Genomic DNA, 18974 nt, shown 5'->3' on the forward strand with positions numbered 1-18974 from the left:
ATTTCAGGTACAAGACCATTGGACCATATATTCATAACCACACCACTGCGCTTGACTGCTTGGTTTGCACACTACTTTATTTTGTTGACATGCTTTAGAATCTATTAACAAGAAGATAAAATGACTTTCTGCAGCAAGCCACATTTCAGAGATAAAAAAAAGTCCAGCACCTCCAGCACTCACCTCTCAATGCCTCTTTTGTGTGGTCCATTTCAATCCAGAATAGTGTTTAAAAAATACTGAAACAACATTTTTGCATGGGCCACCACTTTATAGGGTAAAGAGAAGCCTATCTGCCAAGACCCCATTCTCCCACTTCCTTTCTGGATAGTGGAAAATACTTACTCCAAGCCTCCTGAAAGCACACAATGTTCACTCCACACAGGCTGGCCACCTCTACCATGTCTCCGATGCGCTTGTGCAGTGCCGCTACCTATGGGGGAGGACGAGACAGACACAAAAAACACATTGTGAGTACATCAAAGAAAGCACCATAAACAGAACTACCAAATTCCTTTGTCTCAAAACACAGAGTAGAGACATGTAGTTTAGTTCCCATTTCCCTAATAGGCTCTGCGCATTGGAATAATATACACTATAGTTTTGGCATAGGACTGAGGTCAGTATGCCCCTATCGAGTATATTAAACTTAATTACTTTGTTTGCCAGCTAACTCAGATGCCACTAGAAACTCCTTGTGAAACAAGAAGGGAGTAGTTTCTGGCAACTGCATAAACATGACAACTTTGTTTCGCTTTAGAATCGGAACATGTCTAAGAATTGTGGAAACAATAGATAACAGTTTCACTCAGCTAATCATGCATGCTTAGTTTCTTCAGAGTTACACAGAAAGAGATAGGCGGGCGTTTCAATAAAAGGATTTATTGAACAGTCTTGTTTCTCGCGTAAGAGATATAAGCTGTTTCAATCGTAAGACAGTATGCAAGATATATTACGTACAGCGTAAGCAGTAGAAAGAAATAATAATGCAATAGCATTGTCTTTTAGCTATGAAACATAATTGTATACATAAATAACACAGGCTAAAATGTGGATACACGTCTGATGCTTCTAACTAGTTCTACCCCATTGCACTTAACGTAAGTGTAGTACAAGGTAAGAAGTAGGTACTGTATTCTATAGTATGGTAAGTTATAGTTTAGTTATGCTAAGTTTGATATGCCAAGAGTCCCTCTAGGTTCTTGTCAGTTCCATACCTTAGAATGAGAGATTTGGGAATCTCTTTCCGGGTCTTAAACTATCACCCCGCGAAGGGAGTCAGAACACTGGAAGCTGGATTCTCTGCGAGCAGGGATGACAGCATCTGGTCAATGCATCACGCCAGGATGCGGTCTCCTACTTACTTGCCGTGGCGAGCAGTATCGCGTCTTGCAGCCGTGCTGTGCCGTGGCAAGGGAAGGTATATTTATACCGGGAGGTGCTTAGGAATGTTTGCATTGACGTAAAGTTGGGCAGAGGAAGATGTCATGAATGACAACTTAAGGAATACCGGTTCATGCATAATAGATGAGTTCTTGGAGAACTTAATAGTCATAGGCTAGGGAAAGTCCCTATGGCTTACGGGTCTGGTTTCTAAGAACTCGTTGTGATGTTGGGGTGGACGGATGTAGGTGACCATACCATATTTGGAGAGCACGGCTAATGCCTAAATAAGGGCTGGGATCTTATGCCTATATAAGGGTAATGCGAATTGAGCCTATATAAGGACATGTATCGGTAAAACCTATATACGGACATCTAAACCGAAACACAACACCCACTCCACTAACAAATGAACGATAGTACTAATTACTAAACAATAAAAATATTTAAAACTAAGTATCACATGTTGCTAAAAACATTAGTAAAAGCATACTAAAATAAGTCTGCGTTATAAAAAAAAACTTTGGCTAGAAATGAAATGCAAAGGTGCTGTACATATTAAAGCAGCGTTTCATTCTAAGCATATGCTTACAGAAAATGCTAAATGAAGGTCCTTCTTTTAAATTACCCCTCCCTCTCTAGGATAGCCACTTCTGGGAATTTCATACTGCTGAACTCAAGCTTGGCAAAAACGTGCAAGGTTTGGACAACCCACTTTACACCTTCTTTCTGCCCTGTTGGCTCCTATAACCTTGGATGCTGATGAACTGATTAACACATCAGCTATCCATATTTGTAGTACATAGGCTGTAATGCAGAGAGTGAATACAATTAAAGTAATCATAGTACAAAGACACCGTACAAGAGCAAAGAATGGGGTTGCCCTTTTAAAGAGAGGTTCCAGGTCAATTTCCATTTTATAATTTACATTTCACAGTTTGTTTTCCGTTTTGTGCTTCCAATGGTATCCAAGGCTCTTTTTCCTCTTTTCCTAGTGTCTGTAAGTCATTGAGATGTGTGTTTTTCAATACCAATATCAATATAAAAGGATTCTCTTTCAATTCCTAGAGTTCTCTTTGCATAAAGCGAATGCAAATGCAAAGGCAATGAAAGATGTTCCCAAGGACAAAGAAGTTGATTTCTCAACATGCGTCCCCGGCATCCTTGAGTGGCTGGTAGGGATGGGACAATGCCTATCACAGAGCAGTCACGCTCCGCGTGCCTCCAAATTTAAAGTTGCTTACACAGGGCGGGGAGAGGGTTTACAGAGGGCTTTGCAAATTGTACAGCGGTGGCCACCATAAACAAAGGGTGGCGTCACGCCAGGGGGTTACAAATACAATATTAAAAATAAAACTTACCTTTTTCCGCCGGCTGCCTTCAGCATCCTGTCGCATTCGCCGCCTCTCCTCTTCCTGGTCCCAACAGCCCCTGGGACAGACTTCGATCCAATCCCTGTGCTGCAGGGCAGCGTGGGGATTGGTCTGAACGGGCAGGAAAGACGCCCTACTCAGACCAGGGAGTCTGTGGGGGTTTCTCCAGCCCAGCTGCTCAATGCAGCTGGGCTGGAGAAAATCTAAGTGTGCATGTCAGTTTCGGTCGGCCTGAGATGGGAGGCCAAACACACTAGCACTTAGGGAGTGGAGTGCATGTAGCACTCCTCCTCCCCCCTCCCATGCCTCGGCCCCACCCCTCCCAACACCGATGGCTAAGAGCCGACAAAGGCAAAATAAAACGATGCAAGAACCTAGTTTTATTTTACATTTGCTGGCTCTGAGCCAGGCAGGGGGAGACGCTTTTCCGCCATTGGTGAGGAGCCGCCACTGAAATTGCATTAAATTAAAAATAAATGGTGATAAAATTTGTAATGTGGGCGATTTAACAAATAAAATGACCACCAAATAAAATGACCAGTTCCCAAGCTACGTACGTTTTAGCATACCAGTTGGCAATTTCTGCGTAACTCGTGAAGAGAGTTGCGCAGCCAGAAACCCCCCTTCATCGGGTCTAGCAACATTCGGCCAAGAAGATGAAACATGACGTCAGAACCATGGGAACACAAGTTCTAAGACTGTGGCAGGCCCACAAGCCGTCCCTGAGATCCAATCATAAGTGCATTAGGAAACTCCTGAAAACAAAACTTTGTAGTCTTGATTCCCACATGGCTATTCGGTGCTCCCAGGTGCCGCGACCACAGAACTTTATCTATGGGCACCCACTCTATGTAGATCTGCGGTGTTTGTTTAGCACAAACCTATACGAAAGGCAGCGGTGTCATACAGGTGCAAAGATACAGTCACAACAGTCACTGGAGAGGAAGCTGGTTTCCAAGAATGAAAGTGGACTGTGACTGCCTTATTATGTATCTTTCTTTAAAGACCAGGGTCTTCAGCACTTTCCTAAACTGCAGCAGGGTTAAGGCAGCCATGACTGATACAGGGATGTTGTTCCAGATCTTAAGCACATACATGGAGAAGGCTTGTTGCTTTGTTCTAATCGTCTCCAGTCTCCTGGAGTTGCTACCACATTGTATGCATTTTCCCATACACCAATTATTTTATTGACCGTACACGCTTCAGTATATTATGTGCCTTTATAAAGTGCAATGTTGTCCAGCTACATGGCTTCCTGTTGCTTCCTGTGGCCTTAATTAGGAGAGCATCATCTGCTATTGGGGAGTTTCCCTACCACAGGGGTTGTGTCTTGCAACCTAATGGAGCCCACTAGGGCACAGGGTCCTTCGACTCCCCATGCATGTGTGAAATGTGCTCAGTAGTACTTCACCTCATTAATAGCACCGTAGGCCATTCAAACCCTACCTGCTCTCCTACAGGCTTGCTGGTTGGCTGGACGATCTTGTTCTGGATCAGTCCCACCCTCACAAGGCGAGGTTTTCGCAGTTGCTCCGGAGCCGCCTCCAACTGGTGACCCTGCAACTCAAAACCGAGCTTAGACGCTGCCTCCACCGCATCTTGGGGCAAATCAAGCTTCCTGCAATGGTGGAGAACAGTGAGTCAGCACAGAGCATGTGGCTACAGGACAAGTACACTAGCAAGGGTGTACTCAGAGGGCAGAACGCAGCGGCACTAAGGTCAGAAACATACCACTTTCTAAGACAGCCACTACCCTTATAAAATTCACCTACTATAGTAATAAATAAGCAAAGGGGAAGATAGCAGAGAAATAGCATTTTGCAATTAACCTTTTTATACAACCCAAGAATCCTGCCTCTCTGTGTGCATGTTTTTACATCACGGCTAATGATGGACAATGAGGAATGTCTGTAGGAAAGACATTCCTCATTGACATGTTCACCCCCATCTTTTGCCTGGTATTTAAAGTGATGTTGAATGGAAGTGCACTGGTCCCTGCTCACCAGGTCCCGAGTGACAGATCTCTTTCCCAATACTGTGCAATTGTACCCTAATCGGCAATACCCATAGCACCCTCTGTAAGACTCTAGTAAATGGTACCCCTGGTACCGATGGCAAGGAGACTAAAGAGGGTCCCTATGGGTTGCAGCATGTAATGTGCCACCCTGAGGAACCCCTCACCCAACACATATAGACTGCCCCTGCAGGCTGCGTATTTTGGTGCAGATAAAAGTAAAAACAGGACATGTCACACATCACTGTGTGCTACGTCCACCAACACTATATGTAATATTTGTAAGTCGCCCCTACAGCATGAGCAGATATGCCCCTGTGCTGGTTAGTTCCATTACTGCCAGTACAAGTGACCAGTGAAGCCATTTTAAAACATGTGCTGGACACTGGTGAAAACGAGTTCTCCAGATACATGATGGCTTCACTGAAAACAGGGGTGTTTGGTATTAAACATTTCATATTAATAAACCCACACTGATTCCAGTGATGGATTTATTAATAAATGCACCCAGAGCGCACTTAGAGGTCCCCCCCCCCCCAAAAAAAATAACCTACTACTAGTGTACTGACTGCCTGGTTTTAACCAGCTTGCCGCCAGGCAAGAGTTTCCGACCTCCACAGGTGAGGGACTTTGGTCCTGTCCTACTAAGTGCAAATCCTGCTCGAGCAGAGGGTGTTTACACCCCCTCCCACAGGCTGACCTGTGAATTAGCATTTCAAGGCAGGGAGCTTCATAGAGCCCATCGCCTTTGGTATGCAAATTTGGCTAGCCTCACAGGAAAGGATGCCGACCCCCCCTTTGTACAGGGCACATTTGGCACCTTGACAAACAGGGAAATTAGTAGTCAGGTAGGAGTGCCCACCCTCAGGCTAGTACCACCCCAAAGGTGGGCTACCTGATTTGGATACAACTTTTTACAGAGTCTACCATCTTTGTGATGGCAAACTTAGAAAGTCTGGGACAGGGTTATGTCCACTTTCAACCGGAAGAGGTCATATGGGGGTATAGTGGCCCCAGAGGTAAGTAGCCCATTAGCTAATAACCTACACTCCCCAACCACCCTTAAATGTAATATTTAGGGGAGACCCTGCCACCAGAAATCAGCTTCTGCCGACCTGAAAGAAGAAGAGGGACGTGAAGAGTCGCAAGAACAGAAGAACCAGCAACTGACTTGGCGCCAACCATGCTGGCATGTCTACTGACTTCGACAATTGCACCAAAAAATAACTTGTCCTGCAGCTGTGGTGTCTCCCAAACCTGGGAGACCTGCTGGCACTTCACCCAAGAACCAGGAATTGCCATGGAGAAAAGGACCAAAGGTATCCCCATGTCCCAGAGCATCGTGAAGCCTGAGCCCCTGTTGGTTCTGCCCGACTGGCATTCCAGTCGAAACCTACAGCCTCTTTTCGCGAAGACCGATCCCCATAGATTAATAGTGGGTACCCGATGTTGTATTGCACCACAGCACCCGGCCGCCCTAGTGCCGCTGGAGGTGACCTGCTGGTGCTGCCTAGGACTTTGCCTATTCTCACCTTAAGTCCAGGAGATGGGTCTCATAAGTCGCTGTACTCTACCTGTATGCTGTATATGTTTTTCCTCCCAAGGGATAACATTCCAGCTTCTGAAAAAGGCAGAACTTGGCCCCATCCCGGTGCCCAGGAGAACTGCCAGGAACCTGGCTTTACTCTTAAATGATAAACTATCTATCACCTCCATATGAGGTACCTACTTTGGTACAATGCGCCCCTCAAGAAAATCTTCTGGTGGCTTCCTTTGAGCTCAGGGAAGACACTCACCCAGGCCTTAATCATCAGCTGCCTTGATTATGGCAATGTCCTAACCCTTGCCTCAAACTAATCCTTTCTATCTATAATGCAGGTTGTGCAAAGCAACGCTGCTCGCATGATCAACAACTTGCCACCACAGACACGGTCAGCCCATACACTTAGAGCTCTACATTGGCTGCCCAGTCGAAAGAGAGCTCTGTTCAAACTGCTCTGCCTGAACTACAAATCTTTGTCAGGCTCAGGTCCAAAATATTTACAGGATAAACTCATTATGTAATCAACTTCTTTGTCCAGACGCATCCCCACAGCTAAACATGATGACCGAGCCTTCTCTTACCTCAGCCCGTACCACTGGAACAGACTCCCACCTGCTCATCCATGCATGTACCAGCCAGACCAGTTTCAAGAAAAAACCCCAAACCTGGTTATTCTAATATTGCTTCTGTTTGCTTCATCTACCTGCCTGTCACAGCACCGAGTTGTGCGCTATACCAAGAACCAAATTACATAACTGTCGTCTTTTGAAAATCTAAAGCATTTCTTTCTCTAAACGTACTTACCTGATTTTATTGATTCAGGTGCCTAAATATATATATAAAGATGTGTTATTTTAATAAATTGGTGTGGATCTCCTTATTGAGTCGTGTGCATCATTTGATGACTATGTGTGTATTTTGTAGATCTCTAACACTCCTCTATGATAAGCCTAAGGCTGCTCGACCGCACTAATCCCTAGAAGAGACCTTGGGATTGCTAGAGCAAGCTCCTGTCCACTCTTAAGGACATACCCCGACTCTTTGCATGGCATAACTCTTTTTGGTACACCATATGAAGAGTCAGCTTCCTACAATGTCCTTCTACCTAACACATATTTACTTGGAGCCAAACAATTGAGAGTCCCTTTTTCTCGTCAAAACCGATCATTACTTTAAAGGTTAAAGTAAACGTTGTTTATTATGATTTTATTTCAAAAGTGGGACAATTACCTATTATCGGACACCTGTTTACAACAGTCTTTACAGGCATCTCTTGCAAACACCATGCAAGAGACGTGAAAAGCAAGCACATGAGTTTAAGATGGCCAGGGATGCTGTAAGACCAAAGCAAACACAAGGAGACCAAGCCATATGCAAATCAGTCTCGACCCTGTGCCTCAAGTTTTAGCGCTCCATCCATCATCTCCTTGTGTTTGCTTTGTTTGCCCTAAATTGGCAGGGTATGTCCAGACGAGAGTCCATTGCTCACTTTGGAACTGGATTCAAGCTAGCCTGGCTGATGAAGGGTGTTACCCAGAAACTGGTCCCAGGATGCTTGTTTCTGGTTCAGGGAAGATCTGGCTTGGCGGTTTGGGCTAAACTGTTCCCATGAGGCACAGGGTCAAGACTGATTTGCATATAGGTAAGTCTGAACTTAGGTGGCGAAGTGAGCTAAAGAATGGTGATGGATTCAACCCAGATCTGTGACTGAGGGTGAGTTTCTTAAAAGTTTCGACACTCAATCCATTATCTCCTTGTGTATGATGTAAGACCAACCAGAGTATTAGCGGCCCTCAGATTTAAATGGATGAGACTCTTCTGTTTTAACAATGCTTTATTTTGTGGACTTCAGGTAGTTTGTTGGGCATGTCTATGAGTTTGCAATGGTTGGGGTATGCTTCTGGGACATCCTGATTTAAGGCAACACAAGGAGGAAAGATGAGAATGAAAGAGGAGGAATTCATCCGTCAGGACCTCTCCAGATTGGGAGTAGCTGCTAGCTGGAGGTCAGATCCCTGAAAGGGCAATAAAACAATTTCCAAACAGAATTCGCACTTAAGCAAATCTTATAACTCTAAATACAAACAGGCCAATCCAAACTTCTTGCCACAGGTTATGAAGACTGTTTATCTGTTATCAGTCCTACGTAGAGTTTTGTAAATATATACCCCTTGAACCGTCTTGGGAATTCTTCCTCTTTCAACTCTTTACACTCTTGAGCACCCTTCCTGCACGTTCCCCTGTGGGAGCAACCCCTTTTTCAGAATCTATCAGTTTTCAAAATTGAGTTTTTTACAAACCAAATAAACCCATATTGTTATTTTTGAAATAATTGGTTGTTGCACATCTTATAATACTATATTACCAAATAACAATTGTTTTTTTGGAACCACAAGCTAAGTTTCTGTACACTCTGAATGTTTAGCTACTAAGAAATGAATTATTATTCCTAATTGTTGACATATTGGTCTAGGACCATTGTTTTTTGTATCATATTGACACCCATGTCCTTGGACTTTTTGTTTGGGTTACCCCATTGACTTTGATGGTGGCCTCAGACATCGGCCTCAATCGTCGAACTAGGGCGTGTTGGCCATTGCACCCTACTCTAAACCGTACGGGGTCCACCATGTAACCCAGATCTTCATGACATTCCGGCAGCAAACCCCATCCCTCATCAATAGCCTTTTCCTAAGCCATACAAAGTCCACTATCAGCTTCTCAAATTTAGGAAACTTGGCCCTACCTCATGCCTTCTCAATGTCCATCTGTGCCAGTAAGATGATGCCTCGGGATAAGAGCAGCTAGTTATACCTCAGCAGCTCCAGCTGGCCCTGGACTCCCACGGCAGACTTCTCTGGTGTGAGGGTGACAGTCCTCTTCAGTATCAAGGAGAATTTGGTTTCTCCACAAATTTTGGGTTAGGGTAGGTGCACATTCGGATAGTGCAAAGGAACGCCTGTCCTCCTTCTGACATCAGAACAAAAAGGCACGGCTCAGCAGACTGCATGTTGGCCTCTTGTAGGCCTAACTCCTTGCCATTGGTTGAGCGATGGTTCTCAACCTTTGGCATAAAGTGACTGGCGGGCACTAGCAAGGTTTAGGCTAAATAGGGATGGTGCTATGGTGACTGACATCAGATGATCTACTGCACTTACTTCCTACAGCAGCAGGGAGGCAAGGGTTACCGTATCATGAACGGTCAGCCTCATCGCCGCATGGATATCCTTGAGTACATTTCTATAATGGTCATTAGGCTCACTATAATGGTCATTCAAAGTCTATCTAACCGGCTTTAAACAGCAGCCCAATCAATTTTCAAACCCTAAAGGAAGGCATCTTGATCCTTCAAGCCACCAGTCATTCCTCTGAGCTGCAAATGAGATTAGATTCTCGCCCCATAATGCACGGCTTTTGAATATCTGCCTGTCAAACGAGTCACTCCTTACATCACCACAATGCAGTCCTTCCTCTAGGCTGATTTTGAGCGTTGATACTTTGAAATTGTACACATTTTATGATGATTGAAGGTGTGCAAATTCTCGTTTTCAGCCAATTGGTGAACAATCACAGGTTTGAGATTTGAAACCTTACTATATATTCTGGTACTTTTAAGCCCTGCTTAACACATTACATCCCTTTCAGCATCACTTACAGACTCAGCACCAAGAACATTAGCAAAAAGACTTATCAAGTGATCTATAAATCTTAACTGCATCCGACTCCACGCCCGCCAATATCCTGGATCTGTTAGAGAAAGGAGTAACCTCTACCTTTAACCAGCCGACTACCTCAAACAAGAATGCACCAAATGTCCTGCAGAGAGCTTGTCTGCTTTAACCTAAGTAAATTTAGCACACAGCTCTGGAAATGCACGGTTTTCCCTACTACTGTGGGTGCAATGCAGCACGCCTTAAAGCAAATTCTTCCTCCTTCTTATCCCAAATAGCGAATGTTGCAAATATTTGCAGAAGGAACCCCATAGAACTCACCAATCGTGTTGGCTACTGCCTCACGGAGACCATCAAATAGGGCCCCATACCAATATCACCACGAGAATGGCACAGCTTTCTCCAGGATAAAAATATCACACTTAAAGCAAATATTCAGTACACTACAATGCGGCATAGAGTTCAATGACAACAAACCACAGGGCCCAGTTGCCTTTTTTGGAATTTGAATGGTTCTGGGGGAAAGAATTTGTTTGGTTTGTACAACTTCTGTACAATGGAATGTGAAATCTTACTGGGTCAGGCCCGCTGTAAGCGGAGGTTTCTAAGCAATGGTTCTCGCTGGCAGGGCTGGCTTTATCGCTGGTGGCACCCGGTGCAACAATCATTTTTGGTGCCGCCACACCCCATGACTGCCTCTCGGATTCTCTCACTACCACCGGGCAAAAGTGCCCCACATCTCTCCAATCATAAGTTATTGCTAAACACAGTGCCCTCCTGAGGTCTGCGCCTTTTCCACAGGTCAGCGCCCAATGCGGCCGCACCAGTTGCACTGCCCTAAAGCCGGCCCTGCATGCTGGATGTTATTGGTACAATGGTTAGTTTTGGCTCCATGAAATATCACCCTTTGTACCTCTCGTTGGAGCTATTGTTTATTTTCAGTGGCATCGGGATGAAGCTTGATTCCTAGCCCCAGCAAGCCATTGCGCTCTTTCAGCAGGAAACTCATGAAAAGACAACTGGGTTCCTAAGCTGGGCGAGGTGCTGTGGAGGAGTGTGGTACGAAAGAGGACCGAGAGCCACTTACCAAAAACTATCTCAAGGGACAGTGCACGATAACATGCTATGTTATGTGTATTTGTAAAGCACACCATCACCTGCAAGGGTATCCTGGCGCAGAGCAGGTGTGCGTGCCAAGCCCTTCCTATGGTTGGTTAATTGAAAAGCCAGGTCTTCTGCTTCTTGCGGAATTCAAGAAGAGAGGAGGAGGCTCTCCTGCGGCTTGTGAGGTCGTCCACACTTTAGGAGCGATGTAAGAGAACACCTGTCCTGATTAGGTTCTGTGGATGCGTGGGATTTGTGCGAGTAGGTGTCTGGGTGGTTGGTGGAAGGAGATGTGACAGTTCAGGGAGGTGGTACCTTAGTTGTGTAGTGCCTTGAATGTGTGAGTCTGAATTGAGTGCGTTTGTATATCAGGAGCCAGTGTAGGTTCCTCAAGTGTGGTGTGAGCTCTGTGCAGGAGGTTGAGGATGACTCTGGCTGCAGAATTATGGGTGGTTTGTAGTTATCTAGTGGTGTAGTAGGTAGAAGGTAGTAGCACGCACGCGCGCTATGCTGCTGAATTGTAATCCTCAGCGCTGCTGACATTTTAAAAATACCGCTTTTGTATTTTTGTTGTTCTAATTTGCATTTCCCCCGTTTTTAAAGCAATCTTTGTGTGCCCTCTTACTTGCACCTTAAATTGGGCCCCCCACCGCGCTTTTCGCGGATCTGTCTCATTGTTCCTTCTGCCTTCGTGTTTGGCGCCGGGCGCCATCTTGGGGGTGGTGTGTAGCGAGTGTGCCACTTGTTTGAGCGCTCTAGCGCTCACTTGGAACACAGGTGAGCCCTACTTAAGGTGAGCTAGGCAGTAGCTCGGCCTTGGAGAAGGTAGTAGCACGCACGCGCGCTATGCTGCTGAATTGTAATCCTCAGCGCTGCTGACATTTTAAAAATACCGCTTTTGTATTTTTGTTGTTCTAATTTGCATTTCCCCCGTTTTTAAAGCAATCTTTGTGTGCCCTCTTACTTGCACCTTAAATTGGGCCCCCCACCGCGCTTTTCGCGGATCTGTCTAATTTTTCCTTCTGCATTCGTGTTTGGCGCCGGGCGCCATCTTGGGGGTGGTGTGTAGCGAGTGTGCCACTTGTTTGAGCGCTCTAGCGCTCACTTGAAACACAGGTGAGCCCTACTTAAGGTGAGCTAGGCAGTAGCTCGGCCTTGGAGAAGGTAGTAGCACGCACGCGCGCTATGCTGCTGAATTGTAATCCTCAGCGCTGCTGACATTTTAAAAATACCGCTTTTGTATTTTTGTTGTTTTAATTTGCATTTCCCCCGTTTTTAAAGCAATCTTTGTGTGCCCTCTTACTTGCACCTTAAATTGGGCCCCCCACCGCGCTTTTCGCGGATCTGTCTCATTTTTCCTTCTGCCTTCGTGTTTGGCGCCGGGCGCCATCTTGGGGGTGGTGTGTAGCGAGTGTGCCACTTGTTTGAGCGCTCTAGCGCTCACTTGGAACACAGGTGAGCCCTACTTAAGGTGAGCTAGGCAGTAGCTCGGCCTTAGAGAAGGTAGTAGCACGCACGCGCGCTATGCTGCTGAATTGTAATCCTCAGCGCTGCTGACATTTTAAAAATACCGCTTTTGTATTTTTGTTGTTTTAATTTGCATTTCCCCCGTTTTTAAAGCAATCTTTGTGTGCCCTCTTACTTGCACCTTAAATTGGGCCCCCCACCGGGCTTTTCGCGGATCTGTCTCATTTTTCCTTCTGCCTTCGTGTTTGGCGCCGGGCGCCATCTTGGGGGTGGTGTGTAGCAAGTGTGCCACTTGTTTGAGCGCTCTAGCGCTCACTTGGAACACAGGTGAGCCCTACTTAAGGTGAGCTAGGCAGTAGCTCGGCCTTGGAGAAGGTAGTAGCACGCACGCGCGCTATGCTGCTGAATTGTAATCCTCAGCGCTGCTGACATTTTAAAAATACCGCTTTTGTATTTTTGTTGTTCTAATTTGCATTTCCCCCGTTTTTAAAGCAATCTTTGTGTGCCCTCTTACTTGCACCTTAAATTGGGCCCCCCACCGCGCTTTTCGCGGATCTGTCTAATTTTTCCTTCTGCATTCGTGTTTGGCGCCGGGCGCCATCTTGGGGGTGGTGTGTAGCGAGTGTGCCACTTGTTTGAGCGCTCTAGCGCTCACTTGGAACACAGGTGAGCCCTACTTAAGGTGAGCTAGGCAGTAGCTCGGCCTTGGAGAAGGTAGTAGCACGCACGCGCGCTATGCTGCTGAATTGTAATCCTCAGCGCTGCTGACATTTTAAAAATACCGCTTTTGTATTTTTGTTGTTCTAATTTGCATTTCCCCCGTTTTTAAAGCAATCTTTGTGTGCCCTCTTACTTGCACCTTAAATTGGGCCCCCCACCGCGCTTTTCGCGGATCTGTCTCATTTTTCCTTCTGCATTCGTGTTTGGCGCCGGGCGCCATCTTGGGGGTGGTGTGTAGCGAGTGTGCCACTTGTTTGAGCGCTCTAGCGCTCACTTGGAACACAGGTGAGCCCTACTTAATGCTCGCCTCCTGCGCGCAGCGGTGACGCGCAGCGGTAGCGCCGGACTCTCGCCGGAGTCAAGCCAGAGTCCTGCCCGTCTGTGCCCGTCAGCGTCCCGGAGGCGGGCGGAGCGGCGGGCGGGACTCTACCACCAGGGATGTGTCCCCCCGGGACCCCTGTTCTGCTTTATTCCCCTCTTGAACTTCGTTCTTTCAACCCTCAGGGCTCAGGCTGTCGCACTGTCTTTCCCGGACGTCATCATGGGAAATCCTGTTGCCCGGGCTGCGGCTGGCGCCCGACCCGCTCGCTCTTTCCACGGCCGAGCAATAACACCCTTAGTGTGGGCTTCGGTTGCATGCTATTAAACACCAGGTCAGCATGTAAACATGCGCAAGACATTTTTGAGCTCCTAGATATAGAGAAGCCACTTTGTCTCATGCTCACTGAGACGTGGTGGGGTGATTCTTCTAACCCTGATGTCGCTATGGCAATCCCGCCTGACTATAACATCTTCAGGAAGGATAGAGCCAAGGGAAGGGGCGGTGGAGTGGCACTGGTGGTCAGGAAAGGTACCCCGTGTGCGATCCTGCCAGTAATGGACATCCGAGGCTCGGAGACCCAAGCCTTTTCTATTACTCTATCGCCACATCAATCCTTCAAGGGACTACTCGTGTATAGGCCACCTGGTGCACCCGGCACTTTCTTTGAAGATCTGGATTCGGTGCTGGTGGGGCTGGCCCTGAAAGCTGAACATTGTATCGTGGCAGGGGACTTCAACTTTCGGATGGACGATCCGTCCGACCCTGCTGCCATTAAACTTTCTGAGGCGCTGACCCCGCTGGGGCTGATCCCTTATTTACAGGAGCCTACGCACGAGAAGGGGCACACTCTTGACCAGGTATTCTCGTCCTCCCCTCTTGAGGACATAGAGATTACTCCTGTCTTATGGTCAGACCACTCTCTTGCCAAATTTGTGATCAAGGGCATAGTCAAACCAGTGCCTATCCTGGCACAGCAACAGGGTCGTGTCCATAGGGCATATCACAGAGTAACCCCAGAGATGCTGGCTCAGGCAGCAGTGGTCCACCCTTGCCCCCTCTCCGGCGATCTGGACAGGGATCTGCAGACCCTGCAGGACTGGCTTTTTGACAGGCTAAATGATCTTGCCCCGGAATTGACATCTCGCCTGACACCGAAACGGGTCTCTGCGCCTTGGTTCACCGCTGCACTGTCGGCTACGCGGCAGCAGTGCAAGGTAGCCGAAAGAGCCTGGCGGGCACAATATGATACTGTTGCCAAGCTGACCTACAAAACGGTGGTTAAGGCTTATCACCGGGACATTCGCTTGGAAAAAAAAGCATATCTAGCCAGGAGAATAGAAGCTGCTTCTAACTCCTGCATGGAGATTTTCTCCATTGTGAGAGAATTCACTTCCCCATGGTCTAACACCTCGGACGAAAAGCCATTAGGTACCTGGGCTACGGACCTTGCTGATTTCTTTACGAGCAAGATCCAACGCATTCAGGATTCATTCCTGGCACCAGTGTCCACGGTCCAGACTGAACCTGACATCACCATATCGCCGCAGGCCTGGCCAGGTGTGACGCTGAGTGTGTTTCCACCGATTTCTGCTCCTGACTCCTTAGCTCTAATGGGCAATTTAAAATCGGGTTCACCCCTTGACCCATGCCCTGCTAAATTTCTAGCGAAAGTTGCGGAGGTGATTAACCCACTGGCTAACCCGCTGTTAAATCTTTCGCTGAGTCATGGAGTGGTCCCACAAGCTTGGAAACAGGCGATGGTGATTCCCTTGCTCAAAAAGCCAGGCCTAGATCCGAAGGCCCCAGTTAATTATAGGCCCATCTCTCTGTTGCCGGCTCTCACGAAGATTTTGGAAAAACACGTTCAAGGTGTGCTTTCCAATTTTCTTGAAACCAACGAGATCCTGCATGCCACCCAATCGGGCTTTCGTCCCCATCTTAGCACAGAGACTGCGCTCCTTGAGGTCTCAGAAACCATTAAAGGGGTTCTGGACTCTGGGGGCAAAGTCATGCTGGTGATGTTAGATTTGTCGGCGGCGTTCGACACCGTTCCCCATGATGGCCTTCTCGCCAGACTCTCTGAGATAGGTCTACGGGGGACGGTGTTCGACTGGTTTTCCTCCTTTCTAGCCGGCCGCCGGCAAACGATCTGGGCTCCGCCTGATTCCGCCGTGATGCCGCCTCTGGGAGTCGGGGTCCCACAGGGCTCTATTTTGAGCCCGACCCTCTTCAACATCATTATGACCCCGTTGGCGGCGTTGGTGGAGTCGCATGGCGCCCAGATCGTATCCTACGCGGATGACACCCAGCTCCTCTTCTCTTGTAAGAGAGGAGGTGACTTTGATGGGGAGAGTATTCGGGATTGCCTTGGGGCTGTTTTTCAATGGTTCCATCTGAACAGCCTCAAGTGCAGTTCCGATAAGTCCGAGGTACTTTTCTTTGGGTGTGACACAGAGCCAGATTGGCAGGCCTGGTGGCCAATGAATATGTTCCCTCCGTCTTGTTCCTCCCAGGTTGCCAAGAATCTGGGGGTCAAGATGGATAATAGGCTAACCTTGAAATCCCAGATCCTGGGGGTGTCGGGCACTTGCTTCGGCATCCTTAGGATGTTGCGGAGGTTTCTTCCCCTGCTTTCCGAGGAGCACAGGACACTGACAGTCCAGGCTCTGATTGGGTCCAGGTTGGATTATTCCAACATTCTTTACCTGGGTCTCCCAGAGTACTTGCTGCAGCGGCTTCAAGTGGTGCAGAACGCCGCTGCAAGGGCAATTTATGGTCTTAATAGGCGTTCCAGTGCCTCGGGCCTGTTGAAAACTTTGCACGGGCTTCCCATCCGCAAGCGGATCGCCTTTAAGGCTCTGACTCTGGCCTATAAAGCTCTTCACAAGGGGGGAGCTAAGTACCTCCAAAAGAGACTGGTCTTTTATCAACCGACCAGGTCTCTGAGGTCGGAATCCCTGTACTTGGCAGTTGTTCCACGTGTAAAGAAAGCGCGCCTCGGAGGCCGCTCTTTTGGATTGCTGGCACCACAGTTGTGGAACTCTTTGCCGCTTGCTCTGCGGGGAGCCACTAGCCTGCTGGCTTTTAGAAAAGGCCTTAAAACTTGGCTGTTTACTCAGTAGCCTGTTTACTGTGTGTTTGTGTCTGGCACTCCGTTTATTCTTTTATCTGGTGTTCTGTTATTCTGTCGCAGTTTTTCCTTTCTCCAATAAAGCGCCGGGACACTCTTTTTGAGTAGCCGAGCGCTATATAAAAGAATAAATAACATAACATAACATAACATAACGTAGATGGTGTTCCCATAGTTCAATTTGCTGGTGACTAGGGCATGAGTGACATTTTTTCAGTTTTTTGCAGTGATGCCGTGGACTTGTGCCTTCATGCAAGTTTGCAGTCGATAAAGTATCCATCTCTACATCCAATTTATTGTGGAGGCGAGAGACACTGCTCTGTGCCGTGCAGCTTATATTGTACATAGGCATTTGACTTTTAGACATCACAACATCTTGTTGTGCACAACAGCATTTTTTGTGTGTGGTGGATGTTGCCTGTGTTTCATCACACACCTGGTAATGCAGTGGCCATGTTGGACTGATCCTGGTCTGACAGGATGAGTTTAATGAGATAGCCACTGACCCCATGAAATTGGGGAGATGTGTGAAGTGATGTGGGCAGTGATCTGTCAAAACTTTAATAAGTACTGGTATGGCCAAGCAGTGGTGGATGCCTCCGCACTATAAAGACACATGGTATGGTGGAAGCAAGCACTGCACTGACTATCGTTCAAAATCAATGAGATTTTATTTTAGATAGTCCAGTCTATTCTTTAGATTCTCCATCAATTGAATTGCCATGGTACATCTTAAAAGCAGCCCAATGTCAATAATTATATAAAGTGAGCAAGGTTATTGGTTCCTGTGGACTGCTTACTTTGATCAATCACTGGAACATCTTTGATGGCTGCGTCACCACTAATTTGAATAAATTACCATAGTGATCTGTAGGGCACTTATAATTAAAGCTATTACAGAGACACTTGAAGGATGTTGGGGACAGATAGTCAATGATTTTGTTTTGTCGTACCTATTTTTCCTAATCAATTCTCTGAGATTGATATTGGTGTTTGGCAACAGCTCACTGAACCAATAAGTATGCTGTAGTGTACGCCACCCACATTTTGGAACTTAGTAGCAAAACCTATAGACATTATGTGGAATGTGCCTTTCTTATTTGTACAAGGAACTCTGCCAGTGTGCTGAGACCGGAAGGACGGGTTTGAGGTAACATTTCAACCAAATACAAGTATGGGCCTACAACCCCCGGGGCTGGCCGCTAAGCAGTTAGATTGGCAGAGAACAAATTTTAAATCACATGCAGCACCTCGGGGAGCAGAATCACCATGCTAACGTACTCTTGGTCACTGAACAGCACAATTAGAAAAACAGGGTATAAAAGGTTTTCATTTTATAATATATGATGGAAGGATCAGGTGCCGAACAATTTCCCAGCAGCGAAAAATGGCAGGCAGAATAGTAAACGTGCCAACAGTAAACTGCAATCGGTCAAATCAATGGCGCTGAAACAAATGGTTCAGGATATGAAGGAATATTGCGGTCAATTCGCGCCTGCTAGTCACCTGCCCTAAGACCCAGAGAACACCACGAAAATTGAGACAGATGAAAAAGCAGTGATTGATACCAAAGGAAACCCACTGCACTGACCCAGAAAAAGAAAAAGACAAAGAAACATAAGAAAAGAGAACAAAGGCCATAGAAACAAAATAAAAACGAAAAATCCCCTCCCCCAACCCCCCCCCTGCACCCCTGCATATGACTACGGCCCCCCCAGCAGTGTGCCTGTCGCCTGAGAACCAAACCCGAAATTTAGAAGAAACAGAGAAAAAGAAGAAAGAAAGGAAACCCCATCCAACGGGGAAGCGGAGGAGGGCGATAGTCTCTGCGCTCCCGGTCTCTCCCCCCCCCCCCCGCCCTAACAAAGGGGGCCCCCCTAAGCCAGCACGAATAAAGTTGACCACCCTACGAAAATACCCCGTGGGGAACCACAAACCCCCCGCCCCGGAATCCGTCTGTTAATGAAGCAGTCCCGTTACCAATAGATCCATCGTAAACAATTCAACCCACATTTTCAGCCTTGTCCCCGTCTATCAAAGTTGCTGAGTCCCTTGGATAAGTAAAGCCCCATCTCCGGAAAGTCAAGAGTCACACAGTAGCAGCCAAAGCTTGGGCCAGCAAATGGGAGAGGAATAGCAGATCCAAACGCACACAGCTTGCACAAACGATGTCCCTCCCCGTCCCAGACGCCAAGCATCGTTACATCCGCCATGTTGGGAGACCGATTGGGGAGGGGGTGCGACTCG

General features: G+C 47.1%; 1 protein-coding gene across 2 annotated transcripts in view; it reads right to left on the reverse strand.

Annotated features, from left to right (window-relative positions):
- Positions 1-18974, reverse strand: part of UPB1 (beta-ureidopropionase 1) — an 88732-nt gene that overhangs the window by 39462 nt on the left and 30296 nt on the right. For both annotated transcript variants that reach the window (XM_086942796.1, XM_086942797.1), the window contains exons 2-3: positions 4203-4374; positions 346-433 (exon numbers count right to left, since the gene is read on the reverse strand). In XM_086942796.1, coding sequence (XP_086798922.1) covers positions 346-433; positions 4203-4374 — 260 coding nt within the window. The remainder of the gene's footprint in view (positions 1-345; positions 434-4202; positions 4375-18974) is intronic.

This window comes from Lissotriton vulgaris, chromosome 11, assembly GCF_964263255.1.
Source record: "Lissotriton vulgaris chromosome 11, aLisVul1.2, whole genome shotgun sequence".
Classification (NCBI taxonomy): Eukaryota; Metazoa; Chordata; class Amphibia; order Caudata; family Salamandridae; genus Lissotriton; species Lissotriton vulgaris.